This window comes from Pocillopora verrucosa, chromosome 5 (assembly GCF_036669915.1).
Source record: "Pocillopora verrucosa isolate sample1 chromosome 5, ASM3666991v2, whole genome shotgun sequence".
NCBI lineage: Eukaryota > Metazoa > Cnidaria > Anthozoa > Scleractinia > Pocilloporidae > Pocillopora > Pocillopora verrucosa.
Window position 1 is genome coordinate 11,591,398 of NC_089316.1, and position 15,233 is coordinate 11,606,630.

At 38.1% G+C, this 15,233-nt stretch overlaps 1 protein-coding gene across 1 annotated transcript; it reads right to left on the reverse strand.

Annotated features, from left to right (window-relative positions):
- Positions 1 to 9,720: 9,720 nt before the first annotated feature.
- LOC131798088 (microfibril-associated glycoprotein 4-like) lies at positions 9,721 to 15,200 on the reverse strand. The gene is made up of 5 exons (XM_066167425.1): positions 15,118 to 15,200; positions 12,684 to 13,016; positions 11,782 to 11,896; positions 11,272 to 11,683; positions 9,721 to 10,516 (listed from the first exon to the last, which is right to left on the reverse strand). Exons 2-5 carry the CDS (start codon positions 13,002 to 13,004, stop codon positions 10,288 to 10,290), a joined length of 1,077 nt encoding a protein of 358 aa, XP_066023522.1. The 5' UTR covers positions 13,005 to 13,016; positions 15,118 to 15,200; the 3' UTR covers positions 9,721 to 10,287.
- Between the last annotated feature and the right edge of the window lie 33 nt (positions 15,201 to 15,233).

The window sequence follows — 15,233 nt, forward strand, 5'->3', positions numbered from 1 at the left end:
AAGCTTTCTCGCTGCTAGAGGGACTTGTGGCCAGTGCAGTCATTAGTTGTGGTCATAAAGGAAGCTTCGTATGTAAAGAGGAGATATGACATTCATCCACTTTTGAGAAAGGTACGCGGATAGTATCAAGGCTCATGAAGCCTTTCAGGTATCCTAAATGGAAGCTAAGGGACCTCTTTATATATACGTTCTGGCCGAGAAGGAGAAAATTGCCAATCTTATAGAGCCACAGTATGTCAAGGCATTCAGGAAGTTTGAGAACGACAGAGCAAACTTTGAGGAGAAGTTACATGTTAATTACCTCTGGTAGTTAAGGGATTAAAGAAGCACACTGATCTTGCGAGATGCTACAATGCCATTTGAAACTGTCTTTACAGTCTCAACCAGCCGAAGAAAGCATCTGAGTTTTACACTAAAGCTTATGAGATGCAGGCTCGTATGGGATTTGAACCCAGGCCTCTGCGATACCGACCAGTTGGCTTGTTAGCTCAGTTGGTAAAGCGCTGCCCCGGTATCGCAGAGGTCATAGGTTCAAATCCCATACGAGCCTGAATTTTTTTCAGGACTTATTCTCACTACTACTTAAGTAGTGTTCATAACTGCGGGGATCGCTTCCATATTCATTTCTTCAAACGCAGTTCACATATATGATTTTTATATCATTTACAGTAAAGTTGGGTAAAGAACCAGCTGCCTCTTTTTCGTTAAAAAACTTAAGTCTTTGTACAAAGCACTTTTATGATGTCACATTTTCAGTTAAGAAATCTGTGAAGCCACTGTTGGCCTTCAGTGTGGTTAGCTTTACCTTCCTGTTTGATATCGAAAGAGACCGTCTTTAATCGGGGAATGGAAGTATTAGTTTACAATTTTGATTCAGAAATAAAAATAACTTCGAAAGCTTCTCCTTCCCAGTAGACGTCACAGCTCAGCAGATTCGGAAGCAAGGATGAGGAGCCAAACTTTGTATAGTGTCAAAGAATAAGATTACGGGATCTGTTGAACTAATTGGAACTTATGATAATTCAATTGGATTGGTATTTTCTTTTTAAAGTTGTTTAAGTTTACTTATAATATCCTCGTACACCGTTTTAATAGGCAGATGTCGGATAAGTTGATTGTAGATATCAAACAACTAGCTGAATGATTGCTCATGTTTATTTTCCGGTGCAAATGTATAAGTATTATTTCGAAGGAAGTGCTTTGAATTCGGGATTGGCTTTAAAGTGCATACGCGTTACTCAACTGCAGTAATTTAGAGATCAGTTTCTGGTATGGTTTTTAGCACAAACGGAAATGGTCTGGTTCGAATTCATATATGTATGCTAAAACTGATTTTTTTAACGTAGGATCTACCCTTTTTCGGAGGTGCTTTCTATTAAGAAGCTGAGTCATTATTTTCGCTCTTCACCCTTTTGACCTGATACTAGTCTTTCACAGACTATTTCTTCCTGGAATTTCTAGAATCACCGACCTAGTACCATGATCTGAGGTATTTTTGCAACTTTTACTGAAGCCATTCCAAACTAATATTTCAGTTTACAGCTTTTTCTTGCCTCAGTTTAGCGTCGATCAACTCAAAAGCTTCATCATTCCCCCGTCAGGAAACTCTCGGGGCATTTAAACTTTTAAAGAGTTCCTCCTTCAAATTCCCGTCTACCGGGGCTAAAAATTGTGTTCAAATGCCCTACCCAACTGCCGGATTTGATGGTCAATTTGTTTATAAAAGGCAAGATCAGCGACTGTGACTTTCTTAAAGACCTTTTCTTGTGAGGGATCTGCTCGCGAAAGTGAACTCTTTACCTTTAAACAGCTCCATATTAAAAGATAAAACACGTGTATTCCGCTGGAGGAACTTGATAAGTCCGGTTCAAATAGTTCACCCCACCCATACAAGGTTCAAGTTCCTCACCCCCCGGAAAGAACGACAGTCAAATGCCCGTGTGTTGCCTGGGGGGAATGTGAAGCCTTGATTTGATTGGCGCTTTATTCTAGGATAGACATTGTCTCATGCTATGGTTTTCACTTTCATCTTGGTGCGTTTTAGCGAGTAACGATGGCCTCTGAAAGAAAGCCAGTTGACTCCATCAGCATTAGACAAATGGGAGCCATTGAGGTACAATCCGTTCAGTTTGGATTGATGGCAGGTTTTGTACCACCACGCTCCCTTGTAGCTTCGAGAGCATTGGAAGTAATATCCATCATTGTCTTGATCATTCGTAGAAAACTCCATATTGCTGAAATGAAATTTCATGTAAGCTCGTTTCTACCATGTTTAGACAGATAGAAAGCGAGAATTATTTATTGATTCGTTTATTTACGATATTTATACAATTGGCCCAGGTCAGCTTTAAAGTTGGTTTGAATGTTAGCCTGTAGAAACTAATAACAAGGCCAGACCACAACAACGGTAGCTTCGCTCCCTTCTCCTTGCGAGGACTTTGTGTGTTCCCTAACATCCCCTGCCAACCAGGACTGAGAAGATGCAGGAGACGGGGCCTACGGTTTATCGTCCTTTTTTGAGAAGCTTTGAACGTTTATCCATTTGCAGGTTCATAGAAAAGGCAGCACATTTCACGACTCTGAGTGTTGGTCTGATCTGGAGCTTGAGCCTTGATCCTCCCGTAGGGCAGTCTAGGTTATCGGATGACGCAATCAAATCACGTGACTTATGAGATTGGAACCTCGCTCCTCACGTGCATTTCTTGAATGATCTCGGAAAACTGTTGATCTCCGCTCAGATCTCCGAAGCCGTTTCTGTAGGATTCCCATCTAAGATAGAAGTCAACAGAGCCATCCAAGCGTTTCTGAAAGACGGTTCAGCCTCCACCGTCTGTGGTCATGTCACATAACACTTGGATTGGTTTGCCACCATCTGGATGGTTTACACGCCACTAGAATTGAAACCATCTTGAAACAATTGAGAGCAGCTTTTTGCTTCTATTGCGTGGAAAAAAAAACCTATAGAAGATGACTTCTTTATATGATAATTGAGGCTTTTTCTATGCCTAAGTAAAGGGATATACACCTACCGCAAGGTTTTCCTGCGAAGCCATGCTTAAACTGGCATCGAACGCTGTCATCTTGATAGTTGAGAACACATATACCATGATCCCCACATTGGAAACTGTCCTCTTCACACGCGCTCTAGAGAGAAAATTTGTGTCAAGTAACCTCCTAAACATCTGTAAATCGAAGGAGTCTCTTTCTTTCAAAAGGGCAATGATATTCTAAGGATGGACACTCATGTTGTTGCGGATAGGATTTGCACAAACTACTTTGCGATATGGTCTTCGGCTTGTGCACCCTGTTACGTACAACAGAAAACCTGTACACATGCCTCGTTCTAAGGAAAAGAGAGACCTCGGATTTGAGGTTACCAGCATGATAACAATGATGACGATGATGATGATGATGATGATGACGATATCATGATGAATAGTAGTTGTTATTACATCACCGCCACTATTATTACTTTTATCAGTATTTTTTATCATCATTGACGATGACTATAGCCATGAGGGGGTCCCCTTACTCTCTGTCCAAGAAAACCAAGTCTTGCTACAATATGCGACAATTTTATTACGAAGCGCAACAGAAGACACATCCTTTCCTTTTGGACAGCAAAACGCGACTAGTTCACATGCAAGATTTACGTCAAAAGAAAAGCGAGAATTAAGGCTCTAGATATGCCACTCTCTATCAGACTGATTTATACCGTCTTTAACAGCCTCTCATCCGGTATTCATCGCCAAAATGACCTCAAAGTCATTTGAATTATTTTTTCTCGAAAACCTAACTGTTTTTGTTCGTCTAGTCTCTTTCCCCTAACACCAACGGCGGGCAAAATCCTATCATGATTATTGTCCGAATCTACTTCTCCATCTCTTATCAGGCTTCTTTTCAGCTTTTGTCCCTTTATCTTTTCGGCAAAGTTAATTGCCTTGAAATTTGGCCCTCAAATACGGCTTATGCCATAGGCAAAGGCGCAAAGAAGACATATTATGCTGAGATACATGTTTAGTCTTCACTATCAGAAAGAGTATGATAAAAAGGAATGAGTTATTTCGTTCTATTTCCTAACTAGATAACCAGGTGCAAGAAAATTGCGAGAATAAAAACAGTATAAACAAAATGTTTTGTTAACTTTCTGCTAAGCTGGTTTTCATTTCCGTCAGAGCTCAGACGAAGGGCTAACGCTCGAAACGTCATCCTTCTAACTCATTACGGTGCCCAATTTACGTATTCAACTCAGTTGCTAACACTTAATTACCTGTTATTACGGAAGCAGAGAAGGGACAATCCAAAAATCTTTTGCAAATCCGAAAAAATGTTTAGAATCGATATCTAATAGACAAATCGCTTTTGGAAAGTTTTTCAAATCGAGAGAACAATTTCAAATCCTGGTTTTATTTAAAGATCCACAAGTAACTTTAACGAAAATCGAAAATAGTCTTCAATCCAGGAGTCTTTCCAAAATCCAGAAGATTTACGAAAATGGAGAAAAATATTTTGTGACGTGACACTTGCGCCAGTAGTCAGCACTTTGTCACATTACAGCTCATCGTATCGCACTAGGTTGCACCAGGTCGACTTGGAGTCACTACGCGAACGGACTAAACTGGACCAAGTGTATTGGAAAAGAATTTGTGAGTAATGAGCTATTCTGCCGTTGATGTGGAACATTAAAGAGACCAAACATACACAATCAGTCCTTGCTGAAAACAATTTCTTAAAAACCTCAGACCATCTCTTACAAAAAGGGAAAATTTCTTAAAGACATGCTTGTAAGAGCATAAATATAATTTGAAGGCGATAATGTGACACGACCACAAAAGCCACATGGGGAGTCCGTGTCGGTCTGTCTTTCAATGATCTTTATTCTCACGGCCGGGCGAAAGTGTCACGTGACAAAATATTTTTCTCGATTTGCGAAAATTTTCTGGATTTAAGGAACGATTCTTGGATTGTAAACTATTTTCGATTTTCCGCGAAAGTTATTTGTGGATCTATGAATTAAACAAGGATTTGAAATTGTTTTCTCGATTTGACAACCTTTTCAAAAGCGATTTGTCTAAAAGATTCTGAATATTTTTTTATGGATTTGCAAAATATTTTTGGATTGTCCCTTTTCGGCTTCCATAGTGGGCCTTGGGTGTGGTTTGCTTTAGTGCCCTGTTTAATATAGAAAGAGACCTATGAGGCTTTTTTACGGACAAAATATCGAACATGGATACATTAATGTTTTGTTCAATTACGTTATTGTTATGCGTTATAATACAAGTCTTAAAATAAAATAAATCAATTTCATCCGGAATACATCGATTTGGATGTCATACATCGATGTTGTGCATTATACATCACTTTCCTGACTCATTAAGCAAGAGGCCCCGGTAAATAACAAAATGGCGGGAATAGAGGCAAATGATCAATGAAGTTTGAGAAGCAGTATGCAAGGTGCACGGATTTGGCTGCCCAACATCGAAGGATTTTTTACGTCTTCGGGTAGGCTATTGGAAAGTGCAGAAGGGCAAAGGAACACTAAGAGTAAGATTTCAGGGGGTGGTAGAGGTTTCGTTCGATTCTCGCATTTCATGTACGTGACATGTTGTCGTCTCGTCTTATTTTAGACATTTATGCCTTGTTTTAGATGGTTTTAGATGGTTTGCGAGTGGCTGTAGATTTTTTTGAGGTGGTTGTTGAAATTTTTGAGGTAGTAGTAGATGGTTGTAGGTGGTTGTAGATGGTTTTTAGGTGGATTTAGATCGTTCCATGTTTTAGTGCTTACGGTTAACTGTGTTGTTTCAGAACTGTTTCCTCTTAGGGGTGAAAAACATATCAAGCTATGCCCATAAAACAGGATCTTGGTACCTTTTAAGGGTTCTTTTCTAATTTTGCGACAAGCGGTTTTAAATCTGTGGTACAAGGGTGGTCAGGCTGTAATTTTGATGCATGAGCATTAATGCCAACTCAACTCATGATTTGCGATACCTCCCCCAATTCTATTTAGCCCCCTCACTAATCACCCTAATCCAGTTTCCCAGCCCCCACCTTCCCCAGATATTATGCTCAAAATTCCCGACTATCATGCCTGTTACTCATGGGTGGTCAACAAATGCCTCTTCTTGCTGTTATGATCATTATTGTTGTTGTTGTCATTATTATTATTATCATTACCACTATTACTCAGATAGGCAGATGCAATGCAATGAACTAATTTAGCGGTCAGTGCAATAATCGTCCTGTAAGCACACAATGCAATTTCTCTCCCAATCAGCTCTGGATACAAGGAATGCTACATTTCAGAAATTCTGGGTATAAGGCTGTGACAGATGTGACTGCCAGCAAGGCTGTTAATTTTGACCATCATGGGATTGATGAAGAAGGGCCTGTACCTGACATGCAGAGTGACTATGCAGTTTCGGTACCTGACACAATTACTACTCTGACACATAACCAAGAATTGCCACTGCAAGAAGCTAGAGATGCAGCCTTCAAAACTGGTGATCATGATGGAATCATAGCTCGCCAAGTGGTATTGCAGATTGCTTCTTTTTATTTAAACTGCTGTTCATGATTTACAGTATTAACTTCATATACTTGGAATGAACTCTTAAAACAGTTAGTATAAACTGGTTACTGCTATACATGTCAGTATGCCAAGAATAAAATTACTAATGACAATGTAAATGGGAAACAGTAACAATAATCAGGTATAATCTCAAATCTATCAGCCTTACTGATACAAAGGAGTATAAAACTTTTAATAGCTGGGAAAAAAATACATGATGTTATAGTGGCATAATGTACTAAATGCTTCATAGTATAAACACTTTGACATGAGATCTAGCCTTGATTTGCTATCACTCAAAACAATAACAAATAAGGTAAAGTTGTGGCTACATTGCATGCATAATGGCTATTGCAGAGAAGTTTATACTCTTGTAAATGAGCTCTTGAAAGCTCTTTTTGTTAGTGTTGAGTTTATCATGCTGTTAATGAAACAGTTAACAGTGCTGAGTAACTTGAAACTGAAACTTTGAACGTGGAACATTTCCTGAGTAACCTAAACGGATTTGAAAATTTTATTGTTTTATATGAAGGGTCCACTGGCACATTTTCCTTGGCCACTGCTTAGGAAATTAAGAGATTTTGTATTAATTTGAGCAGTAGAGATTTCTAGCAATGAAGGAGCAAAACGTTCCCATAAGCATATGTAAAGTCATGGATAATTGTACCAATTGCAAAGATTTTTTGCCTTAAAACCTCAACTTACGCCCTCCCTTATTCAACCTCATAGTGATTATGATTCTATGTGTGTTTTTTTTACGTCCTATGAAAAATTATGAATAAAAATGGTTTGTGGGCCTAAGAATAACACAACTGTTAACTGAAAGTAAGATAAGGAGGGATCATCCTTTCATGTCTATATCTTGCCAAAACCAATTTTGCCATAAGCAATACTCTCATCCAAGAATTCTTCAGATATCAGCCCAACGAAAACCTGTGTCATTGCTGTAAGATCTGTAGCCTTGGTCTGCCAACTAAACCGTTCCTAGCCACAGTTGAAAGACGATCGTTTAAGGACGATGGTGCAGTAAACGTAGAACGTTCCGAGTCCTCGAAAATTCTGTCAAAGTCCCTTGAAAGTTGGTTCATAAGGAAAACAAGTTCGTTTAGATCAGAGATCACCTCAACTTCATTTAGAGTCAAAGTGACAAGAGTTCTTTGGTTTTCTCGTAAACGGTGACTAAAAAATTCAGCCGCTCCCTCATCATCTATTTCCGCTCCCTCATCTTTTAGTTTTATTGAACATCTTTTAGTTAAATAAGGTCTCGCGTGAATGAGTCAGGAAAGCGATGTACGCTGCACAACATCGATGTATGACATCCAAAATCGATGTATTCTGGGTAAAATTGATTTATTTTATTTTAAGATTTGTATTATAACGCATAACAATAACGCAATTGAATAAGACATTAATGTATCTATGTTCGATATTTTGTCCGTAAGAGAACCTCATGGAGACCAGTCTTTAATAGGGGAAGGGAAATATTATTTTACAATTTACATTCAGAAATTATAAGTATCTTCGAAAGCTTCTCCATCCGAGCAGACGTTGCAGCTCAGCAGATTCGGAAGCAAGGATGGGAAGCCAAAATTTGCATATTGTTAAAGAATAACATTACGAGATCTGTTGAACTAATTTGAACTTATGATAATTCAATTGGATTGGTATTTTGTTTTTGAAGTTGTTAAAGTTTACTTAGAATATCGTCGTACACCGTTTTAATAGGCAGATGTTGGATAAGTTGACTGTTGATATCCAACAAGTAGTTGAATGATTGCTCATGTTTATTTTCCGGTGCAAATGTATGAGTATTATATCAAAGGAAGTGCTTTGAATTCGGGATTGGCTTTAAACTGCATACGCGTTACTCAACTGCAGTAATTTAGAGATTAGTTTCTAGTATGGTTGTTAGCGCAAACGGAAATGAGCTACTTCGAATTCGAATATATGCCAAAACTAATTTGCTTTTAAATAGATTCTTCCCCTTTTTAGGAGGTGCTTATTCTGTTATTCTGTTAAAAACAGAGTAACAGGATTTCGGGGGACAGCGCTGTCTATTATATTTCGAAGCGTTTTAACTTGAGTGAGACTGAAATTTAGGCAACCTATAGTATGATGAGCCCATGCAAGATTTACAGTGGAGCGGACGCTAGCTGCTTTTATTCCATGAAAACGAATGCATCCACTTGGAAGAAAACTTCACCAAAAAGTCCCTAAAAAATAAGAAACTAAAAAACAAAACAAACCAAAACAAAGTAGGAGGGTTTTTGGATAGATTAGGGAACACACAAAAGCTTCTTCAAGAGAACGGAGTTCGTTACATGCCTTTAGTTTTTCCTTTTAAATCTCGTGTGCCCCTAATTTTTAAAATGTTCTATTACGGAATCTTATTGGTGACTTGGTTACTCAGAAAACGTTATCGACCTAAGTAAGACTAACTTTCGTTTATGAATTGGTTAATCAATAAATCAATGAACATCAATTAATACTTTATTTACCGTAAGTTAAAAAGTTAAAAGCAACAGAGCTGATATGGACTTGCATGTACGACATACAACAATACACTATTAATCTAAAGTTCTAAGTGTAAATCAAAATGTTTGCAAATAGTAGACAATAATAAAAGTAATCTTGGTATTTATTCGAGTTTGTAAAGGCTTCCTTCTGAAATAACATGTTGACGGTTATATTCTAGGCTAAAAGCCCTCTTCATCCTAGAGAGGTTCTCCCTAAATCTATGTTAAGATGTGGTAATTTAAAACTTGGGGAGTTGCATAAATAATAATTAGAACTACTACTCTAGATTTAATTAAAAAGACAGAATATCATCTGCCTCCATATCATTATGTACCCTGTATATAAATAAAAGCAATCACCCAGTTTCATACATATTTAAATATGAATCCCACACAGTCAAGGATAGAACATCCTGAGTGTCCCAAGGCAGTCTATGTATGACTTTAGCAGCACATACATGTATATACTCGAGCTCTAGCGTTGATGATGGGGAGCATGTGTCCCATAGTAAATCGCAGTAAGTAACTGTGAGGACTATACAAGTGAAATAGATACTTTCTATTGCACTCAAAGTAGGTCCAAGGCTTCATAAACTTTGTTAAATAACAAAACATGGATGCAACAGACAGTGTTCATTTTGAAAAAAAATATGGCATTGTTTACTATAAGCTCCACCTAAATACTAATTCAATGCTAAAAATTGCATTGAAGCTACTAACAAAATTCAATTTAGTAGTGTCATCATATATACGTATCAACATGCTGACTTAGGTTTAGCGCGAGTTTCAGTTCAAATCGTGTTTTGTCGGTTAAGCGTCAATCAATTCAAAAGCTTCAACATCCCCCCCCCCCGAAACTCCCCGGGCATTTGAACTTTTAAAGACTGGCTCGTTCAAATTGCCGTCAATTTTTTGTAAGAAGCAAGATCACTGACTGTAACTTTCTTGTAGACCTTTCCCTCGTAGCCATCTTTTTGCGAAAGTGAACTCTTTACCTTTTAACAGCTCCATACTAAGACATAAAACACGTGTATTCCGCTGGAAGGACTTGGCAGGTTCAGACAAATTGCCCACCCCACCTAGGAAAGGTTCAAGTTCCCCACCCTTTTGAAAGAACGACAGTCAAATGCCCGAGTGTTGCCTGGGGGGGGGGATGTTGAAGCCTCGATTTGATTTGCGCGTTATCTTGGGTTAGACATTGTCTTATGCTTTGGTTTTTACTTTCATCTCGGTGCGTTTTAGTGAGTATTTATAGCCCCTGAAAGAATACCAGTTGACCCCATTAGCATTAGACACATGGGAGCCACTGAGATACAATCCGTTCAGATTGGAGTGATGACAGCTTTCGTACCACCAGGCTCCCTTGAAGAGTTGGGAGCAGTGGCTGTTACCTCCGTCATTGTCTTGATCATTCGTAGAAAACCTCATATTGCTGAAATGAAATCAAATGTTTCCTGTCAACATCAACATTTTACAAGTGCAGATTGTTTGTCGCGACTTGAAAAATTTTGATCGAGGCGGGCAAATCTTCAAATGCACCGCCGACAACATTTGTCCCGGGTAAAAACTGAACAAAATCGACTTAATAAACAAAACCGTGAGAAACTTGTCGATTATTTGTCGTAAAAGCTACGATCAGCGTGTAATTGAACTGAAAGCAGTATAGCAGGAAGGCAATAGTTATCTTTTGTTCCAAAACACGGGGATTGAAATTTTTAAAACGGCTTGTACGAATCCTAGAAATTGGAGGTTTAATCCTTTGGCAAACTTGGCTGGCCAGTCTTATGAACACATCAGGCACTGACGGAATTTTGGACGGCTTTCAAATTTTTTTGATGCGGATGCAACAGACGAAGCAAACATTTTACATGACAAATTTGTCCTTTGATTTTTTCGGAACAATTTTAGTTATGCCCATTTATGATTGTGATTGTGACGATTCAAAATTTAAACGAAGATGGAGACCAATAAAACATTAAACTTCCAAAATAAACATCAAAGCCATACGTTTTCCTTTGTTTTATCTGGAAATGTTTCTCTTTACATACAAAATTCAAACTAGATGTGATAAGCCGTTCATGATTAGTTCCCTTCGAAATCAATTTCTAAAGCTACATCCCTATTCGAAACATGCTTCCCGCGGCTGGAAATGGATTCTGTCTCAGTCAACCTAAATTCCTTACTTACTTATGTAGCGTCATAGAGTCACCAGCGGTGCCCTTGTATCCTCCAATCAAAAGCCGGTACTTATCAGCTTCGTCTGCCACACCAAAATCCGTGTACTCAGCATATTTGATGTTCCCTTCAAAGTCTTCCAGGTCAACTCTCAACATGACATGATCAGCAGCTGTTAAACGGTGAAGATTGTCGTTTCCAAGCCAGAACTCTCCGCTCAGATCTCCGAAGCCGTTTTTGTAGGATTGCCATTTAAGATAGAAGTCAACAGAGCCGTCCAAGCGTTTCTGAAAAACGGTCCAGCCTCCACCGTCTGTGATCATGTCACATAACACTTGGATTGGTTTGCCGCCATCTGGATTGATGGTGTATACGCCACTGGAATTGAAACCATCTTGAAATAATTGAGAGCAGCTTTTCGGTTCTATTAATTTGCGAGGAAATAAAGAACCTATTCGAAATCACTTCTTTATATGACAATTGAGGCTTTTTCTATACCTAAACAAAGCGAAATATACCTACCGCAAGGTTTTCCTGTGAAGCCATGCTTACACTGGCATCGAATGCTGTCATCTTGATAGTTGGGAACGCATATACTGTGATCACCACATCGGAAACTGTCTTCTTCACACGCGCTCTAAAGAAAAAAGTTGTGTCGAGTAACTTCCTAAACATCTGTAAGTCAAAGGAGTTTCTTTCTTTCAATAGCGCAGGGATATTCGAAGGATAGCAACTCATTTGGTTGCGAACAGGATTTGCACAAATTTCTTCAAGATATGGCCTTTGGCTTGCGCACCCTGTTACGTGCAACAGAAAACCTTTGATAGGTTGGGAGATAAACAAAGTCTACGAGACCATACACAAGCCTTGTTCTTAGGGAAATTTACCACCATGATAATGATGATGATGATGATGACGATAATGATATCATAATCAATGGTTGTTTTCATTTTTATCATCAATGTGATAATCATTACTTTTATCAGTATCTTTTTATCATCATTGACGATGGTTATAGCCATGAGTGGGTCTCCTTACGCTCCGTCTAAGAAAACCAAGTCTTGCTACAATATGCGACAATTTTATTACGAAGCGCAACAGAATACACATCCTTTCTTGTTGGATAGCAAAATGCGACTAGTTGACATGGAAGATTTACTTGAAAGAAAAGCAAGAATGAAGGCTTTATATATAAAACAAATCGAAACATTTTTCGCGAAAAATCTAGCCGTTTTCGTGAGTGGAGCCCCCTTCCCCTAACGTCAACAGCCGGAAAATTTCTATCACGATTATTTACAGATCTTCTTAAGCAGATAAGGAGGTAAAAGAAGAAATGAAAGCTTAAATAATTCAAAGTTAATCAAGATTTTAATTCTGATCCACATTAGAAGTCATTGTTGATGCACTAAACAGATTTAGCTTACCTTTATTCCCCTGTAAATGAAATCTTTATCCTCGATAAAGTTAGCAAATCCAGCAAATCGATCAGAGTCGCTCAGTTGACACTTGAATTTGTTTGAGTCGCCCTTTATGGTTCCAAAGTTGTAAGACTGACATCGCTCTTCATACACACACTCAAACTGACAGGAACTTTCCGAATCCACTTCTATATCTCTTATCAGGCTTCCGTTCAGCTTTTGTCTCTTTATCTTTTTGGCAAAGTTAACAGCTTTGAAATTTGGCCCTGAAAAACGGCCTATGCCGTAGTCAACGGCGCAAAGAAGAAATATGATGCTGAGATGCATGTTTAGTCTTCACTGTCAGAAAGAATATGATGAAAAAGAATAAATGTTTATTTCATTTCTACTTCCTAACTAGATAGGCAGGTGCTAGAAAATTGCGAGAATGAAAACAGTATAAGCCATACGATATGTTTTGTTAGGTGACCTTCAACATAGGCCTGTCGCTAAACAGGTTTTAAGTTTCCTTCAAACTGCATTAGGTTGCAGTGTTTTCCTTTTTTTTTTCCTTTTTTTTCACCGTGACTATTCTTCTCGAGGACTGATGGTTAAATCGTCTTTTTCTCATACGGAGAGCATAAAGGAAAGGATTAAGTGAAAAGACTTTTTAATTTTCTTTAGTCATAGATATTTACATTATTGTGTTTATAATTGAATAATTTTCAGCGTCTATGACTCTTTCCTCATCAAACTTTAATAGCATCTTTTAGATCCCGCTCGGAAATGTAACTGATGTCGAGTGAAGCTGTTTAGATAAGAATTGTTCGGTTTAATTTCAGTGTGCTTAATTACAACATAGAATGAGAAATGAATATGAGCCATTTATCAGGAGAAAATATATTAAAGAGTAAAAACCAAACGTTTTCGACACTTGGTTATCATCAAGTAAATAAACACATTCCGCCAAATTGATAATATTTTATATACCTAAGTAATTTCCGACGGAAGGAGTTTCGCGACGAGTGTTTTTCGGGAAGTAGCAGAGAGCTAGAGAGAAGTTTAGTTTGGGTAATTTGTTATTCGTGTAAATTTATTTAGTGATGTAGTCAATGGTGTCCTCCACATTTACTTCCGTGAAAAGCGAGGATACGTCATTGACAAACATGTAGAATGATTTGGAACCTACATGCCACCCTCGAGAGAATCGTTCGCATTCTTTCAACTGGGGCATGATCTACCGGGAAAAGTCTTTTTATCAGCCCCGAATACTTGAAAGGCTCACGATGCAACTTTTGAAGCCTAGTTTGAATGAGAAAATTAATTCCTACGTTGCGAAACGACTCCCGTCGGTAATAACTTAAGGATATAAAATATGCAATTTAGTGGACAGTGCTTATTTACCCTGATAATAACTTAGTGGCGAAAACGTTTGGTTCTTACTACCTTATATATTTTTTTGCCCCGTAAATAGCTCATTTTTCAACCTTAGCGAACCTAATGGACAAAGATGAATATGTATCCAACAATCTTCACACATAAATTATATTTTCACTCTTGTTTCCTTTACTAATGAACTCTCTTAAGTTTCTTCTTCAAGTTATATCATGTTGCAGACAAGTGATACTTAATTGTTTGTCCCTCATGTCAGAAATGAGGGCACCAGCTGTTTATATTTTTGTTCATAAGTTTAGTGTTATTTTCCAGTCCCTCCTTTTACAACGGAAATTATTTGAAATCCCAACAAAGAGGATAAAAAACTCCGCAGGTCTAAGAGTGTACATAGCACTAAAAGACAGAAAGAAATATTTAATAGACGACTAAGTCAGAAGAAATTAAAAGCCCAATTAAAGTCGTGAGTGCGAAACTTAGGCCAAGAAATTATTTTTCTTGGGGCTGTGCTTGTAGTCTGCGATCAAACTTGATCCTCTTCACCAATTCGCTGGATCAATTACTCACATGGGAAATGTTAAGGAGGAACTGTATGTTTCAGTGAAAATGGCGAATCGCTATCAATTTCCATAGCAACATAACAAACATAATCATAAACATAATATCGTCTATATGATCAGGATATAGTAGAAGCAGGAGATGGAATAAACAAGTAATGTACGCCATTAAATTCACAAGAAAAACCACTTCCGCGACCTTCTTTTTCCGTGTCATCGACAAAAAAAAAAAGGATTACTAATCTTTTGCCTGAATTCACGTCCTCGTAGAAGAACAGCGTTCATACACCACTAAGTCTCATGAAACTCTGTTTACGTTCAGAGAAAAACAATTAGAAAACTTGTATGTTCACAGATTCAAAAAATCATTGTAAGTTAAGATAGAATAAACCACAATAAGTTTAGGGCAAATAGGAGTATATCATAACTTTCGGCTGAACCGTCACTTAATCAATAAAACGATGTTAAAGGGTATGTCAGATTTCATGTAGAAGCTATAAGGCTCAACTGACCGGAGCTTTCCATGGTCTCAGTGGCACTAACCCAGTCAAGCGCAGGGCAGGTTACCCCACCTTCTTCCATTCTTCTTTAGAAAATTTCTTAAGGTCCTTCTGACAGTTTACTGTGT

What these genes read in the sequence shown, in the direction of transcription:
- LOC131798088 (XM_066167425.1), bottom strand. Translation starts at nt 13,004, where the DNA reads ATGCATCTCAGCATCATATTTCTTCTTTGCGCCGTTGACTACGGCATA. An exon ending in TCATTTACAGGGGAATAAAG is followed by an intron (nt 11,897 to 12,683) that starts GTAAGCTAAATC and finishes TTTTTTCTTTAG; the next exon opens with AGCGCGTGTGAAGAAGACAG. An exon ending in CTTCACAGGAAAACCTTGCG is followed by an intron (nt 11,684 to 11,781) that starts GTAGGTATATTT and finishes GCAAATTAATAG; the next exon opens with AACCGAAAAGCTGCTCTCAA.